This window comes from Oryctolagus cuniculus, chromosome 3 (genome assembly GCF_964237555.1).
Source record: "Oryctolagus cuniculus chromosome 3, mOryCun1.1, whole genome shotgun sequence".
Classification (NCBI taxonomy): Eukaryota; Metazoa; Chordata; class Mammalia; order Lagomorpha; family Leporidae; genus Oryctolagus; species Oryctolagus cuniculus.
The window spans coordinates 53002231-53015943 of record NC_091434.1 but is presented as its reverse complement, the minus strand read 5'-3'; the positions used below and the strand labels follow the sequence as shown (position 1 = coordinate 53015943).

The window sequence follows — 13713 nt, the reverse complement described above, 5'->3', positions numbered from 1 at the left end:
GGTTAATCATCCACCTGCGGCGCCAGCATCCCTTATGGGCGCAGGTTCTAGTCCCAGTTTCTCCTCTTCCAGTCCAGCTCTCTGCTGCGGCCCGGGAGGGCAGTGGAGGATGGCCCAAGTGCTTGGGCCCCTGCACCAGCATGGGAGACCAGGAGGAAGCACCTGGCTCCTGGCTTTGGAACAGCGCAGCGCCAGCCGTGGCGGTCATTTGGGGAGTGAACCAATGAAAGGAAGACCTTTCTCTCTGTCTCTCTCTCTCACTGTCTGTAAGTCTACCTGTCAAATAAATAAATAAAACATCTTGAAAAAAAAAGAATATACTGTTTCTTTATAAAGTCATAAAAGTATAATAAAATTGGCAGGTGTTGGTTGCATGTATCTATGAATATACAAAAATATATTAGACTAACATAATAGAAACTATATTAAATAAGTAAAGTATATGGTATGTGAAATCTATGTCAATGAAGCTGTTAAAATTATAATATAGTTCTAATGATTTTGGAATCAAACTTGAGGAGTTCTATATCATAACTTAATGCTTGCCACATGTACATAAATGATCAAGTAGAAGAGGGTATTAGGTGTAGAGGTTAAGATGCCATGCCACTTAGAACACCTGCTTTGAATTCCAGGTCCTCTGCTTTTGATCTAGCCTCCTTTTAATGTGCACTCTGGAAAGCATAGGGTGACGGTTCAGGTACTTGGATCACTGCCTCCCATTTTGGAGCTTCTTGCAGGCGTTTGGGGAGTGAACCTGTGGATGGAATTAGCTGTTTGTGTCTCTGTCTCTCTGCCTTTCAAATAAAATTTTTTAAAAATAATTAAAAAAAGTCAAACTTTATGATAGTTGTATTTTTAAACAATATTTTTTGTTTATTATGATCAGGGTGAGGGAGCATTGTAAGAAAAATTGCTAAAGTCTTTGAAATGGATATTGATACAGAAATAGAGACATCCATACATATGAGAATCCTTCAGGCCAGAGCCACGGCTCACTTGGCTAATCCTCTGCCTGTGGTGGCGGCACCCCGGGTTCTAGTCCCGGTTGGGGTGCCGGATTCTGTCCCGGTTGCTCCTCTTCCAGGCCAGCTCTCTGCTGTGGCCAGGGAGTGCAGTGGAGGATGGCCCAAGTCCTTGGGCCCTGCACCCAAATGGGAGACCAGGAGGAAGCACCTGGCTCCTGGCTTCAGATCGGTGCAGCACACCAGCCGCAGTGCGTTGGCCGTAGTGGCCATTTGGGGGGTGAACCAATGGAAAAAGGAAGACCTTTCTCTCTGTCTCTCTCTCTCACTGTCTAACTCTGCCTGTCCAAAAAAAAAAAAAAAAAAAAAAAAAAGAATCCTTCAAAGAGCTCAGGGAAACTGCATATTATGAAAAAGCAATGACAGGATTTCCAAATTATTTTTCACTTAAGTTAAGTTTAAACTTTTATTTCATTTTTCATAATTTTTTGAAATACACTCATGGAAAAAAAGATGAATCCTTGAACATTATGCTGTTCTTGGGTATAGTCTCCTTTCTGCATAAGAAGGAATTTTCTTCTGATCCAGCCTCCTGCTAATGTGCACCCAGGAAATCAGCAAATGATGTTTAAAGTACTTGAGTCACTGCCTTTCATTTGCATTTTTCTAACTTAAATAGCCCATTAATAACTTTTTCTTTATTGGTTTATTAAATTCATTTACTGGTTAATTGAAGACTTCAAACAAGGTAAAATATACTTATTAATTTTTAAGAAGTATCTCACCTAGACTATGATAAGTATTAACTTTATAAAACAGATTATTCCACATTCAGTAAATATGAATGAGAACTCAAAATTTTAATATTTGTATAAAGTCAAGAAATAGAGATATACATTATGTAGGTATAATATGAGTTATTTTAATTGATCAATATCTTGAATATGTTGTACAGATAAAATGGAGTTTCTATTAGCAGATTAAAACCAAAAGAAAATTAAAATAAATTCATATTTAAAATTATAAGCAATAAATACAGCACTAACCTACCTCTAATTCTATGTACACTGGGTTATATTTAAAGAAACACTAAATTACAAAATGGATATTTGAAGACTAAGTACATTGGAAAATAACTTTAGAAAATAGTGACAGATCCGAGTTTTTAGAAAATTAGAATGTAATTTCCCAACAATTGCAATAATTGCAGGACAATGGCAGATACACATATTGAAAGCTAGAATGATCCAAATTAATTTTTAGATACCAAAGAAGTTGCCTTAAAAAGTAGCATATTTACTTGTTTTTATGAGGAGAATACAAAGATCTTAGTTAGCACTTAAGTTTCAGAGAAATCTAACATTTAAAAAATATTACTGCTAACAATATATGGGTAAAAAATAACACTGATTAATCACAGAGTGGCTGGTACTCATAAAGAATGTACAAAAGATGAGCCCTTGTGAAAAAAAAAAAAAGAACTCTGACTTAAACTGAATATAGTAAAAGCACAATAAAAAATACTAGAAATTACAATGTCATTTAAATGTAATGCTCTCTGATAATTCAGCATGTTCTAATGTCATTGGTGGTTGAGACTTGACAGTTCATCTAGAGGAATGCTGAAATACATGAACACTGTCAGCAAAGAATTTTAATCTATCTTTTAATAATAAATAGCTAAAATTGAGTTTATTAAAAGGAATTTTTTGTATAATTTAAACAGCTAAATGTCCAGAACAGCCTGCGTTCCTTTTTTGACAGCTCATTGTGAAATCCATAAATTTGAAGCTAACTTAATAATACCTTTATTGTATAGATAAATTATAAATGCAATGACCACATCATTTAATATGTTAATTCTTACTAACATATAATTTTCCTATGCAGTTTTGTATGACTTCTGACTAATTGTCTATTGACAGCTTAGGAGACAACTTAGGACTAAATTATTAGTTTAATTCATTTTAAACAGATTGACGCACTTCAAAAACACATACACATAATACCTCCTAAAATTGACTTTTGCTAGTCAAAATAATTCTTGTTCTCTAGAGATTTCAGTGCAAATAATATTAGAGAAATTGCATCCCATTTAAACGTCATTTTAATTCATTAGCAAGGATTTCTTCCATCTTAATTATAAATGACTGAAACAATTATTTCTGAATAATATATGTAAGCTTTCACAAGTTTATATTGTAATATACAGTAGCTCTATTAAAATGTTAAAACACTGTATATGATATTATATTCCTCAAGTTCTTTTTCTTTAAAAAGCTAGAATATTTCCAATATGTATTTTACTATATCTTCATAAAGTAAAAGTTAGTAAAGAAAAATTTTAATAGGGTAAAACCCATAGAGTAGCAGGTCGGCATCTATTACAGTAGTTGTTTAAAACTTTTGGATTGAAATACTAGCTCACCATCAAAATGTAAAAAGAACTATGTCAAGCACACCTATTATTGAGGTTTAAATCACCAAAGCTAATGTACCAATAAAATAATGGGCATTGCATTTTTAAAATAAATATTTTATATTTTATCGTGGATGTTTCTATTTTCTTAGACCTCAAACAAACTTCTGATGCTGGCATCTGGTTGTCTTTAAAATATTCACCAAAATAGAATTCCAGACTCTATTTTATTATAAAATCAGCCCAGACACAGTATCAGGTATTAACATACATACACTATTGCATTACTTATTTGCTTTTAAAAATCACCTAGCTTGTATATATTTGATTTGACACCACAAAATAAAGTAATGGATATTCACAAGCTCATTTTCACAACAAACTTTTTTTACAAACTTCTGAGAAAATAAGAAATCCTTCATTGATTTCCTTCATATAAAATGATTCCTAAGTTGTCTATACAGTAGAAATGGAAGGGGTCCAGTTTCTGTTGACAGATACAGAGAAAATGATCCCCATTCCCACTTGTGTAGTAAGATGGGAAGTAGCTGAGAAGGTTTTTGTGGTATCAAGCAAGATGTCTCCCTAATGAGACAGAAATAAGGTTGTGTGTTACACATCCTGTTCACCAAGTCTTGAAAATGAATATGCCATAGGGAAAAAATGTGATGAGTCAGCAAATGAATAGCTTATAACAATTATGCTCAGTTCCTTCTCTTAAGAGAGTAAGCCAATAGAAATCACTAACTCTGTCTAGTCCATTTCAGATGGTAATTGAGCAGGGGAAAAAAAAAAAAAAAACTATATCCATGACAATAAGTTGAAGATTTTAAAGACAAACCAACAAAAAGCTCATTTTCCCTCCATGTCCATAGGATCTAGCTGGGTTCTATAAACAATAAGAATAGGGTCATTCTTAAGTAAATTAATTCCAGCTCATAAGAATTGATTGTGCTTATTGTTTTTTCCTAGTCCATATTCACTGATTTAAGGTTGGTAGCTGAATTGTCAGTCACAGTGACAGTATTTACTGGCCAACATTAAAATCAAGATGGTTTCCCCATACAGAGATGGTTTTTAAACATTTGTTAACACATTTCTGATTTACTGTCAGGGATTTTTTTATGGCATTCTAGAATTTGAATTAACATCGATGTCTTCTAGCTGTATAGTTGTAAATGCAAGTCCTTGATTTAGGAATGGCACCAAACAGGCAATGATTCCTCTATTTTTATATAACTAAATCATACAACTTTTCCTGTTTTAACACAACATTTTCAATATCATGGATGCTTTTTCCATTTAAGTGTTCACTAGGACAGTCATGACTATATCCTGGAACATCACTGATTGTTGACACTGTGTAAGATGCACTACGGAGAGCTTCTGAGTGGGAAAAGCTGTTTCCAAATTGGATTTTGTATTGATTCCAGTTTCTTCTCAAAATTGCTTGAACCTATTAATCAAAAAGAAACAGAACAAAAACATTCATTAATTGGTATAAAGATGTTTTATTTGAAGCACAATAAAAAGTTTTATAGAAAAATTTTTCTTAAAGAATTGATGTAGTTAATATGTTTTTATTTCCTTGTTTTAAAAATTGTCATCTTTACATTAGTAAATATATTGTAATACTCTATTTTTAGATTCCATTAATTTTTAATTAATTTATTTATTTGAGAGGCAGAGAGACAGAAAAACAGAAAGAGAGAGGGCTTCCATCTGTTGATTCACCCTAAAATGTCCAAACAAAAGGCAGGAACTCAACCAAGCTCTGCCATGTGATTGTCAGGAACCAAAATACCTGAGCAATCAACTACTGCCTGGAATCTGGAGCAAGAGCCAGGTTCTAAACTCAAATATTCTGATATTGGATGTGGACATCTTAACCAGCATCTTCATTGCTAGAACATATGCCCACCCCATATTAATATTTTTATTACATGCATTGTCTTGAACATGTTAATGCACAACTAATGATTATTAGTAGTAAAAATTTCAAAAATTAAATGAGTCTTCCATCTTTATTTGGAACTACAGATCAAGGCTAGATATGTCCTGTATAGTGACTTTTGGTTTCAACTGAACTTAAGGCAGTAAGGTAATTTCCTTCCTGTCAAGCCAGTGGGCACATATGAGAATAGTCCAACACATCTCCAACTTGACCTTTTGGACATTGCCCAATCTGATGAGTTAACAGACTGGCTTGGAGCAGTATACCTCTGAGTCCAAATATGTTAGGCAAATCCCTGTGGCCTGATCTGTTTCTGGACAAAGTGTACACTGCTCGGAATGGCCTTCCTGAAGTTCTCCACCACTCTTGCATCTTACGTTACTTCCCAAAGGGAATCTAAGCTTATAAAAGCAATTTCCAATGATCAAAATAACATAAACTACTACTACTAATCATTGTTTAACTTTCTACTACTTCTATACAATTCCTCAACTTTCTATCTGTTATATTCATATATACCTATCAATGTTACATATTTTAAGATGGGCTTACACATTTCTCTAATAGATCAAGAAAACAGTTCTCCAAATTACAAATATTTTGTAGCAAATAAGTATTCTGAAGAGATTTGCAGTTCCATGGGCTATCATAAATTTCTCTTGAAATCTCCTGTGCACTATCATCTGAAATGAGCACAAAGATTTACTGTCTCATTTCATATTTTACAATTCAGAAAAAAGGAAAGATAAAATACAAAGGCAACAACTGCTTAAGGTAAAACCAAGAATGATTTAGAGTTTCTGGCTAGTGTCCCTCTTCTCAGTAATTGAATACTCATATTCTTAAAATGTAATAATGTGGTTTCTAAAGTTATATTACTATAATGTTCAGTAACTTTGTGCTTATATCTATGTATATGGCAACCAGATCTGAACTAAATAATTTCTAGTCATATTAATGTTCCTTGAAAATAAAAGCATTTATAGAACAAAGAGTGTATTTATAGTGTAAAAAGTTTATAATCCATTTCCTGCTTAGTTTACTAACTCTAAATTCTCCAAGTAAAATATTTAAATTAAGGCAACTTAAATAATATTTTCACATGTAACCTTAAGGCAAATGATAAATGGATGGCTTAGAATTATAATTTTTAAATGAATATGCAGAGATTTTTGAAAAGGATATTGATTAATTATCTAGGTATTTCTTGTGGAAATTATTTTTGATATTGCCATTTTATGCTTAATAAATTTTTCCAAGTTTGTTACTAATTGTGGACTTTTAGGTACCTAAATTATATATCTCCTTGTTAAATGCAACTGAAATGTAGCCTTTTATTAAATATTGTACATAAATGCTGAGAAGCAACTGAAAGGAAGAATTATCATAGCTGTGACTCTAGTAAAGTCCTAAAAATTAAAGCTTAAATGCAAGTCTAAAAGCCAAAATAGCTGTGGAATATCTGGCTCTTTGCCTTTGAAATTTTTTTTTTGATTAAGATTATTATACTTTTTCTCCCTTTCAACAAAAGTCAAAAATAAATCTAATTGTGGCCAGGCCTTTCAGGACACTGGTTGGGAGGCCTACATGCCAAATCATAGTGCCCGGGTTTTGAGACTTTGGTCCACTTCCAATGCAGCTTACTGCTAATGCTTACCCTAGAAGTTAGCAAGTGATATTTCAATACCTGAGTCCTTGCTACCTTCATAGGAGACGAAGACTGCATTCTGGGACCTGACTTTGGCTGGCCCCACCTCCCATTGTTGCAGGCATTTGGGGAGTGAACCAGTGCATAGAAGATCTCTTTCTGTTTGTCTGTCTCTCTACTTTTCAAATAGAATTTCAAAATAAGTAAACCTAATCAAAGACACACAGGCCTAGTAGACTTCTGTTTGCTTATATTGCTTATATTATTGCTTATATTGTTTTCTGTAAGGATGCTACAATTTTCATCTGTGTCCTCTAATTCAATATTGCACCTGTTCAACAGAATATTAAAGTGGTCACTTAAATGAGGAAAACTAAAAGGAAGATATCCTGCTGTTATTAACTATATGAATATATTTTTCACTTTTTTGCATGAATGTTGTATACAGTGTTGTCAAGTCAGATGTTTAGAATTTAACATTATGATTTCATATACCCATAAACATTTGATAAGCAACCAACTCTATCCTTCTTAATCTAACTTCAGTTAAAAATATTTACTAGATTCATATAAAAATTCTTATGTGAAATCAGTTGTTCTCAACATATCTTCTTGTTCATTTTATAAAAATCTCTACCCTCAAGTGTGAAATGTACTCTTTGCTGATCAGAGTTTCTAGATAGTCATGTTAACAGAGTACATTTTGTCTGTGTGGAATAGGGGATGAGGCAAAAGTTGCCTGAATACTTGCCAGGCAACAGTGATTTAACTTTTGAGAAATAACAGAAGGAAAGTATTAGCTATAATAGTAAACAGAGGTGAGAGTAGAAAAAAATACATGTGTTAAGCAAAAGACAAGTCATTTGACCTAATGTGGAAAGCAAAAAGGAAACTAAGCCTGGGCAAATGATTTTAAGAAGTACATGACATAGTTGGAACCACAGAAAATGACTTTGGCAGCTATTCCTTCATGTTATTAGAATGGGAAAACCTAAGAGGCAACGTGACAAAAAGAGAAGGATTATTTCTTAAGACTAGAAATGAATCATACTTATACAAGGGTTGTATCTCTAGAGATTAAGAAAGGGGGACAGATATTAGAGATGTGTGAAGAATTGAAGGATTTGGCAATAAACAAGCTCAGTGATTTTGTATTTTAATTATCTGTTGCCAAATTTTCTTAATCTTAGGACATGGCTGAAGATCAATGTTCTCTGTCCCTTTTGCTTACACAGATAGAGTGCAACAAGAGTATCAGGAATTAGTTTGGATATTCTTTGGGCACACTTGCTTCATAAAAGGATCAGTTTGAGATGCACACATTTGCACATGTGTTTTTAAAAATGAGTTAGTTGACAGCTTTAATAATGAGTCTGTAATAAATTGAGTAACTATTGAGAGTGAAGCAGATGCTAAAAACTTGACATTCCCCAGCTGACATTAAATCTTGTGAGACTTGTGGTGTAAGGAACTTGTTTTTATTCCCCCCTTGACAAAGATAGACACATACTCCTAGAAATTGAGAATTTACAAAAATAAGACAACCAAGAAGAAAGTAATATCTTTGGGGGTCAAATGGCGTCATCCATTTATTATACACTGGGGCCTATCACAAAATATTTTAATAATGATTGGGTTTTAGATACTTAAAATTATACTTTAGAAAACAAGATCTGTTTCTGTAGATTCAGAAATGCAACTTTTCAGTGTCAGGCATGTTCTTTGACTTGTGTGCATATCACTCTTATCTATATTTAATTTTTACAACCTACATAGCATTAAAAAATTACCTAATCAATGGATACAAAAATAAGCTAATAAGTTCTATTTGAATTTTATTAATAAAACAAATATCTGTGCTTTTTAGTTGCATCCTCTGTCTATACTTTTAATTGACTTCAGAAGAGAAGGTACTCTTATTTTCTGAAAGGCAGAAAAATATGAAGCATTATCTATAGGTTTGAAATATAGTTGACCATGTTTGACAGTTCTACAGCCTATATAAATGGATTAAAATATCTGTATATTGAAATTAAAATGTATTCCAATTAATTGAAAATTGAGTTTTATTATATGCCAAGTAAAAAAGGAATTGTTCTCATAAAGTTATGGTAATTGGTTCCACATGGTCCCCATCAGAGGTTTTCTAATAAACCTCTCAGTTATCGAGTGTCTGTACCTCACTCAGTGGTGCTCTGGGTTTCCAAACTTTCTTCAATTTTGCTAAATCCTCCTACAGGTTAAAATTTGTCAAGTAGATTAAAACACATAAATAGCTAAGTCAACAGAATTCAAACCCATGAGCTATAATACTAGCTATATGCAAAAGAAATGTGGCATCAATTTTCAAAATGCCTAAAAATTCTGAAGTAGGAAAGCTTTAATAAAAATCAAGAAATATCTAAAATCACATTTCCATGTTACAATTTAGGGCATTCTATTCTAAATTCCCTAACCTATTACACTTCCTCCTTGTATAATTGAGAATTCTCTTTTTAAATGATTTTGTGTCCACTGTAAAAATGTTTCCATAGGCCACACCATGGAGGAGACAAAAAAAATGAGAGAGAGAAGAGAGAAGTGAGTCATTTATATTTCCTGTTATTTTATGTGTTCTATGAAGTTAGGATTGCTTAGCACCGTACTTGGGACAAGGTATAGACTTAGTAGGATTCAAAGGTAGGTCAAAGGATTCAACAAATAGAAGCCACTACTAGAATATTTTAAACTGAGGCTGAAATTTCAGTAGCCTCGAACTTTAATATTACCTAATTTTTACTTTTCTTATGGAAATGGTACTTGAAATAGTTGTTTCTGAGGAATTTATCATTCTATATAATTTTTAAAAAGAAAAATATATTGTAAATAGCAAAATGATGCAAGGAATAAAATCAATCAACATACCTCTCCATTAAAAAAACAGAAAATTGTAGAGACCAAAAGACCCTGTAAAAGAAAAATAGAATTCTCTGAATCCAAAAGGAAAAGTTGTGTTTATTTATAACCAATTGCTATATAAGAAATCAAGAATAACACCAAAAGTGTATGCCAGTTTACTAACAAATTTCTCAAGCAAGCTGCCTTCTTGATGTCATGAACACCATACCTGATAGTGCATAAGGATGTGCATGATGTAGTCATATACCTCCTCTGCAATCCTCCCTTCAGGTCGCCATGGAATCAGCACGAATTCAATGCCAAGCAGTGGCACCAGAATAAGAGTAGCTCTCACAGCTTTCATGTAGAGATTAGATTCAGCTTGGTGTGTCACTTTTAACTTGGTGATGAGAACACGTACAATATTTAATAGAAAAAAAAGATTCACCTAAATGAAAATAAAATGGCATATAAAATTGTTTTATATTTAATATGTATTATTGAAAAATCTCCAATTTTTATAAATATTAAAATATTTTCAATGTACAAGACTTTTTAAAATGTATATAAGTGATCTTCAAAAAAGTTCTTGAGAAAGGCATCTTATAAAAATGCATGAATTGGGGCTGGCGCCATGGTGCACTGGGTTAATCCTCCGCCTGCAGTGCCGGCATCCCATATGAGCACTGGTTCTAGTCCCAGTTGCTCCTCTTCCAGTCCAGCTCTCTGCTGTGGCCAGGGAAGGCAGTGGAGGAAGGCCCAGGTGTCTGGGCACCTGCACCCACATGGGAGACCAGGGGGAGGCACCTGGCTCCTGGCTTCAGATCGGTGCAGCATGCCGGCTGTAGCGGTCATTTTGGGGGTGAACCAATGGAGGGAAGACCTTTCTCTCTGTCTCTCTCTCTCTCACTGTAAATCTACCTTTCAAACAAGTAAATAAAAATCTTTAAAAAAATGCATGAATTTTGAAAAATTTTGCCCCAAAAGTAATTTTTAATTCCACTTTTTCATGAAACTTTTTGAAGTTTTCTCTGAGATATGAATTTGTTTATATAGAATTGTGATTTATTTTTAAAAGCTTTAATGTATTTAAACTTTAGAAAAATTACAGTAGTGAAAATACTTGAGTGTTTTTCTCAGGTCATTTTTCAAATGCAATTTTTAAATGTTTTATATTTTTAGTGTAAAGGAAACAATTGTTTGCAACAAACAGCTAACATTTTAAAGCATCACTTCATTATAAATGTCCACACTACATTATTTCCACATTCATATTTTACCATGATAGCCATTTTCATCTTTTTGTTTATTCTTTCTGTGTTTCTTTATGTAACAACAATCCTTACAACAACTCTCCAAAATAACAGTCTAATACTCATTATCCTTATAGAAGACTAAGTCATACAACTGAACCAGTTAATATTCAACCTGGTATTTCCCAGAGCTAAAATCATTTGGCATCCCATAGGACCCTATGTATTTACTGTGGCTTTACAACCTTCCTCAAGACACACCATTTCTTTGAAAGGGAAACATAAAACTTAAATATAGTATGAAATCAGGAAACACAGGAAACTGCTGGATTGGATTCATAATCTCTCTGTGTGTTTTTCTTTCTGTCTCTCTCTCTCAATAATACTTTCTCTCTCTCTTATATTTATTCGTGTCATTTTTTTTGGTCTATTTACTTTACACCTAGTACTTATGACTTCCATAGAATTTTGTACATTAACTCCAGAAAAGTCCCAAGAAGGCAAATTGCTCTTCTCTTTCTTTTCTTCTCACCTTAACTTCTGTCATCTGCCCTTTATTTGATAATTTTACAAATCCAACTACAAATCAATATATACTGTATATCCTCATACCTTAATAAATTTGAAAAATAAGGGAAATTAATAATTTAATATAGAAAACAGTTCACAAATAACAGAGCATTTAAGGCATGTGTTGTAAAAACAACTGAGCATAAAATCATTCCACTACTATTCTTAGAGAATTCATTGGGACATATGCTTCATAAATATACAGCTCAGTATAATACTGATGGCAATGCATCTATAAAAAGGAGCATGTTATAGACACAGGGATATGATAAATACAAAGCAAAATAAGCTCTCTCAACAGGAATTAGAATGAAACATGACAAATCAACATGTCAGCTTTATTTCTTACAACCTGTTGCCATGCTTTCCTGAGCATTCATTTCTGTTTTAAAAGTTAGGACTAAATGTAAAATTTACTGTATGTGAGTGATATGGATATTTGAGGAGAAGAGAAGAGAGGAGAGGAGGGGAGGGGAGGGGAGGGGAGGGGAGAGGAGGGCAGGGGAGAGAAGGGGAGGGGAGGGGAGAGGAGAGGGGCAGAGAAGTATCATTTTATTCTTAGAATTGTATCTAATACTCTGTTCTCTATATTATTACTACATAAACATTAGAATTATGTTGTAATTATTTTTGTTATGACCCTATTGTATTAATAAATTCCTTAAATCAATAAAATCACTACCAGTTCACAGAAGTAAAGGCAATACAGCCCTTTTATTTTATTATGAATTTATAATATAGAATATTTTGTAATCTAATAAACAACTCTAAATCATATATTAAGAAAATACAGTAGAAATATTGTAATTTAGATTCCATTATATAAAAAATTTTTAAATGAAGACTACTTTTCCAAAATAGCAAATCTATTTAAAATGTGAAACTAAAAACTAGAATTGACAGTGGGGTTAGTCCTCACATTATCTATTGTATGAACAGTTGTGTTAGAGTGAAATGACCCAATTCTCTATGCTACTTCTCACAGAACATGCTTTTAAGAATTATGACTCTCTCATCCTACTTTAATTTCTATAACTATTTCCATTCATTTTAAGCAAAAAATAGGATGAGTTTTAAATTTCACATGAAGTACATCTGAATTTCATCCAATTTAGAGAGCAAAAATAGGTAAAAAGAAAACCAAAAGCCTCTTTTTACTACAACTCATATAAACTTCACAATGCTATAGACACAAAACATTTACATATCACAATATCAACCTGGTATCACAACAGGAAGTGGGTGACAGTACATTGACAGTAGAAGGATTCCTGGAGCCAGTCACATAACAACAATGGCCAGCAATTCCTTAATTATGCCCTGGAGTGACCTAAATAGCTCATTAAACCTAAATTAAATATAACCACACTTCACTTCTGTGTAGCAATACCTCAATAATGTTGTGGTCACTCCAATACCATCCTGCCCAAGGAGAAATTCATAGAGGAAGTCTGAATGAAAAGAAACTGATTGTGGTTAAAAGAGCTTTAAGAGCTGTTACACTCTATATTTGCTGGGAGCTTTTACTGTTGAAACTCTGTGATTTAATAATTTGAACTACATATTACTCTTTGTAATCAGGTCTTTTGTAATAAAATGTTGTCTTGTATTTGTTCTGGAAGCTCCTGGGTGGCCCAAACAATGCTTTAATTTATTTGAGCTCTGCTCAGAACAGAACCATGGTATCATGCATAAATTACAAATGCATAAACTTTTAAAGCATTTTCAAGAGTTTATTGTGTTTAAAACATCATGCTAATCACTTTAAAGGAAATATTTAATATGTATAATACCCTCTGAAATATGCATTTTTATTATTCATCATTACAGAGAAAAAAATAAGTTCCTGAAAGCTGCATAACAAAATAAAGCAGAACTTGTCTTGCAATACAGTCAACAGTGGTAGAGCCAAGATTCAATGTTGGCTCTCTGAGGACAAAGACTACAAAGCAGGAAGTCTCAGGATATAGCTTAAACACAGTGTCTCACTGTGGAGGCAGAAAGGGAAGGAGGCACTTCTGCCTTTG

General features: G+C 33.1%; 1 protein-coding gene across 2 annotated transcripts in view; it reads right to left on the bottom strand.

The window, feature by feature from the left end:
• Positions 1–1806: 1806 nt before the first annotated feature.
• CALCRL (calcitonin receptor like receptor) overlaps positions 1807–13713 on the bottom strand; it is a 96125-nt gene continuing 84218 nt past the window's right edge. For both annotated transcript variants that reach the window (XM_051849374.2, XM_051849375.2), the window contains 3 exons: positions 10093–10311; positions 9891–9932; positions 1807–4840 (listed from right to left, as the gene is read on the bottom strand). In XM_051849374.2, coding sequence (XP_051705334.2) covers positions 4616–4840; positions 9891–9932; positions 10093–10311 — 486 coding nt within the window. In that variant the 3' untranslated portion in view covers positions 1807–4615. The remainder of the gene's footprint in view (positions 4841–9890; positions 9933–10092; positions 10312–13713) is intronic.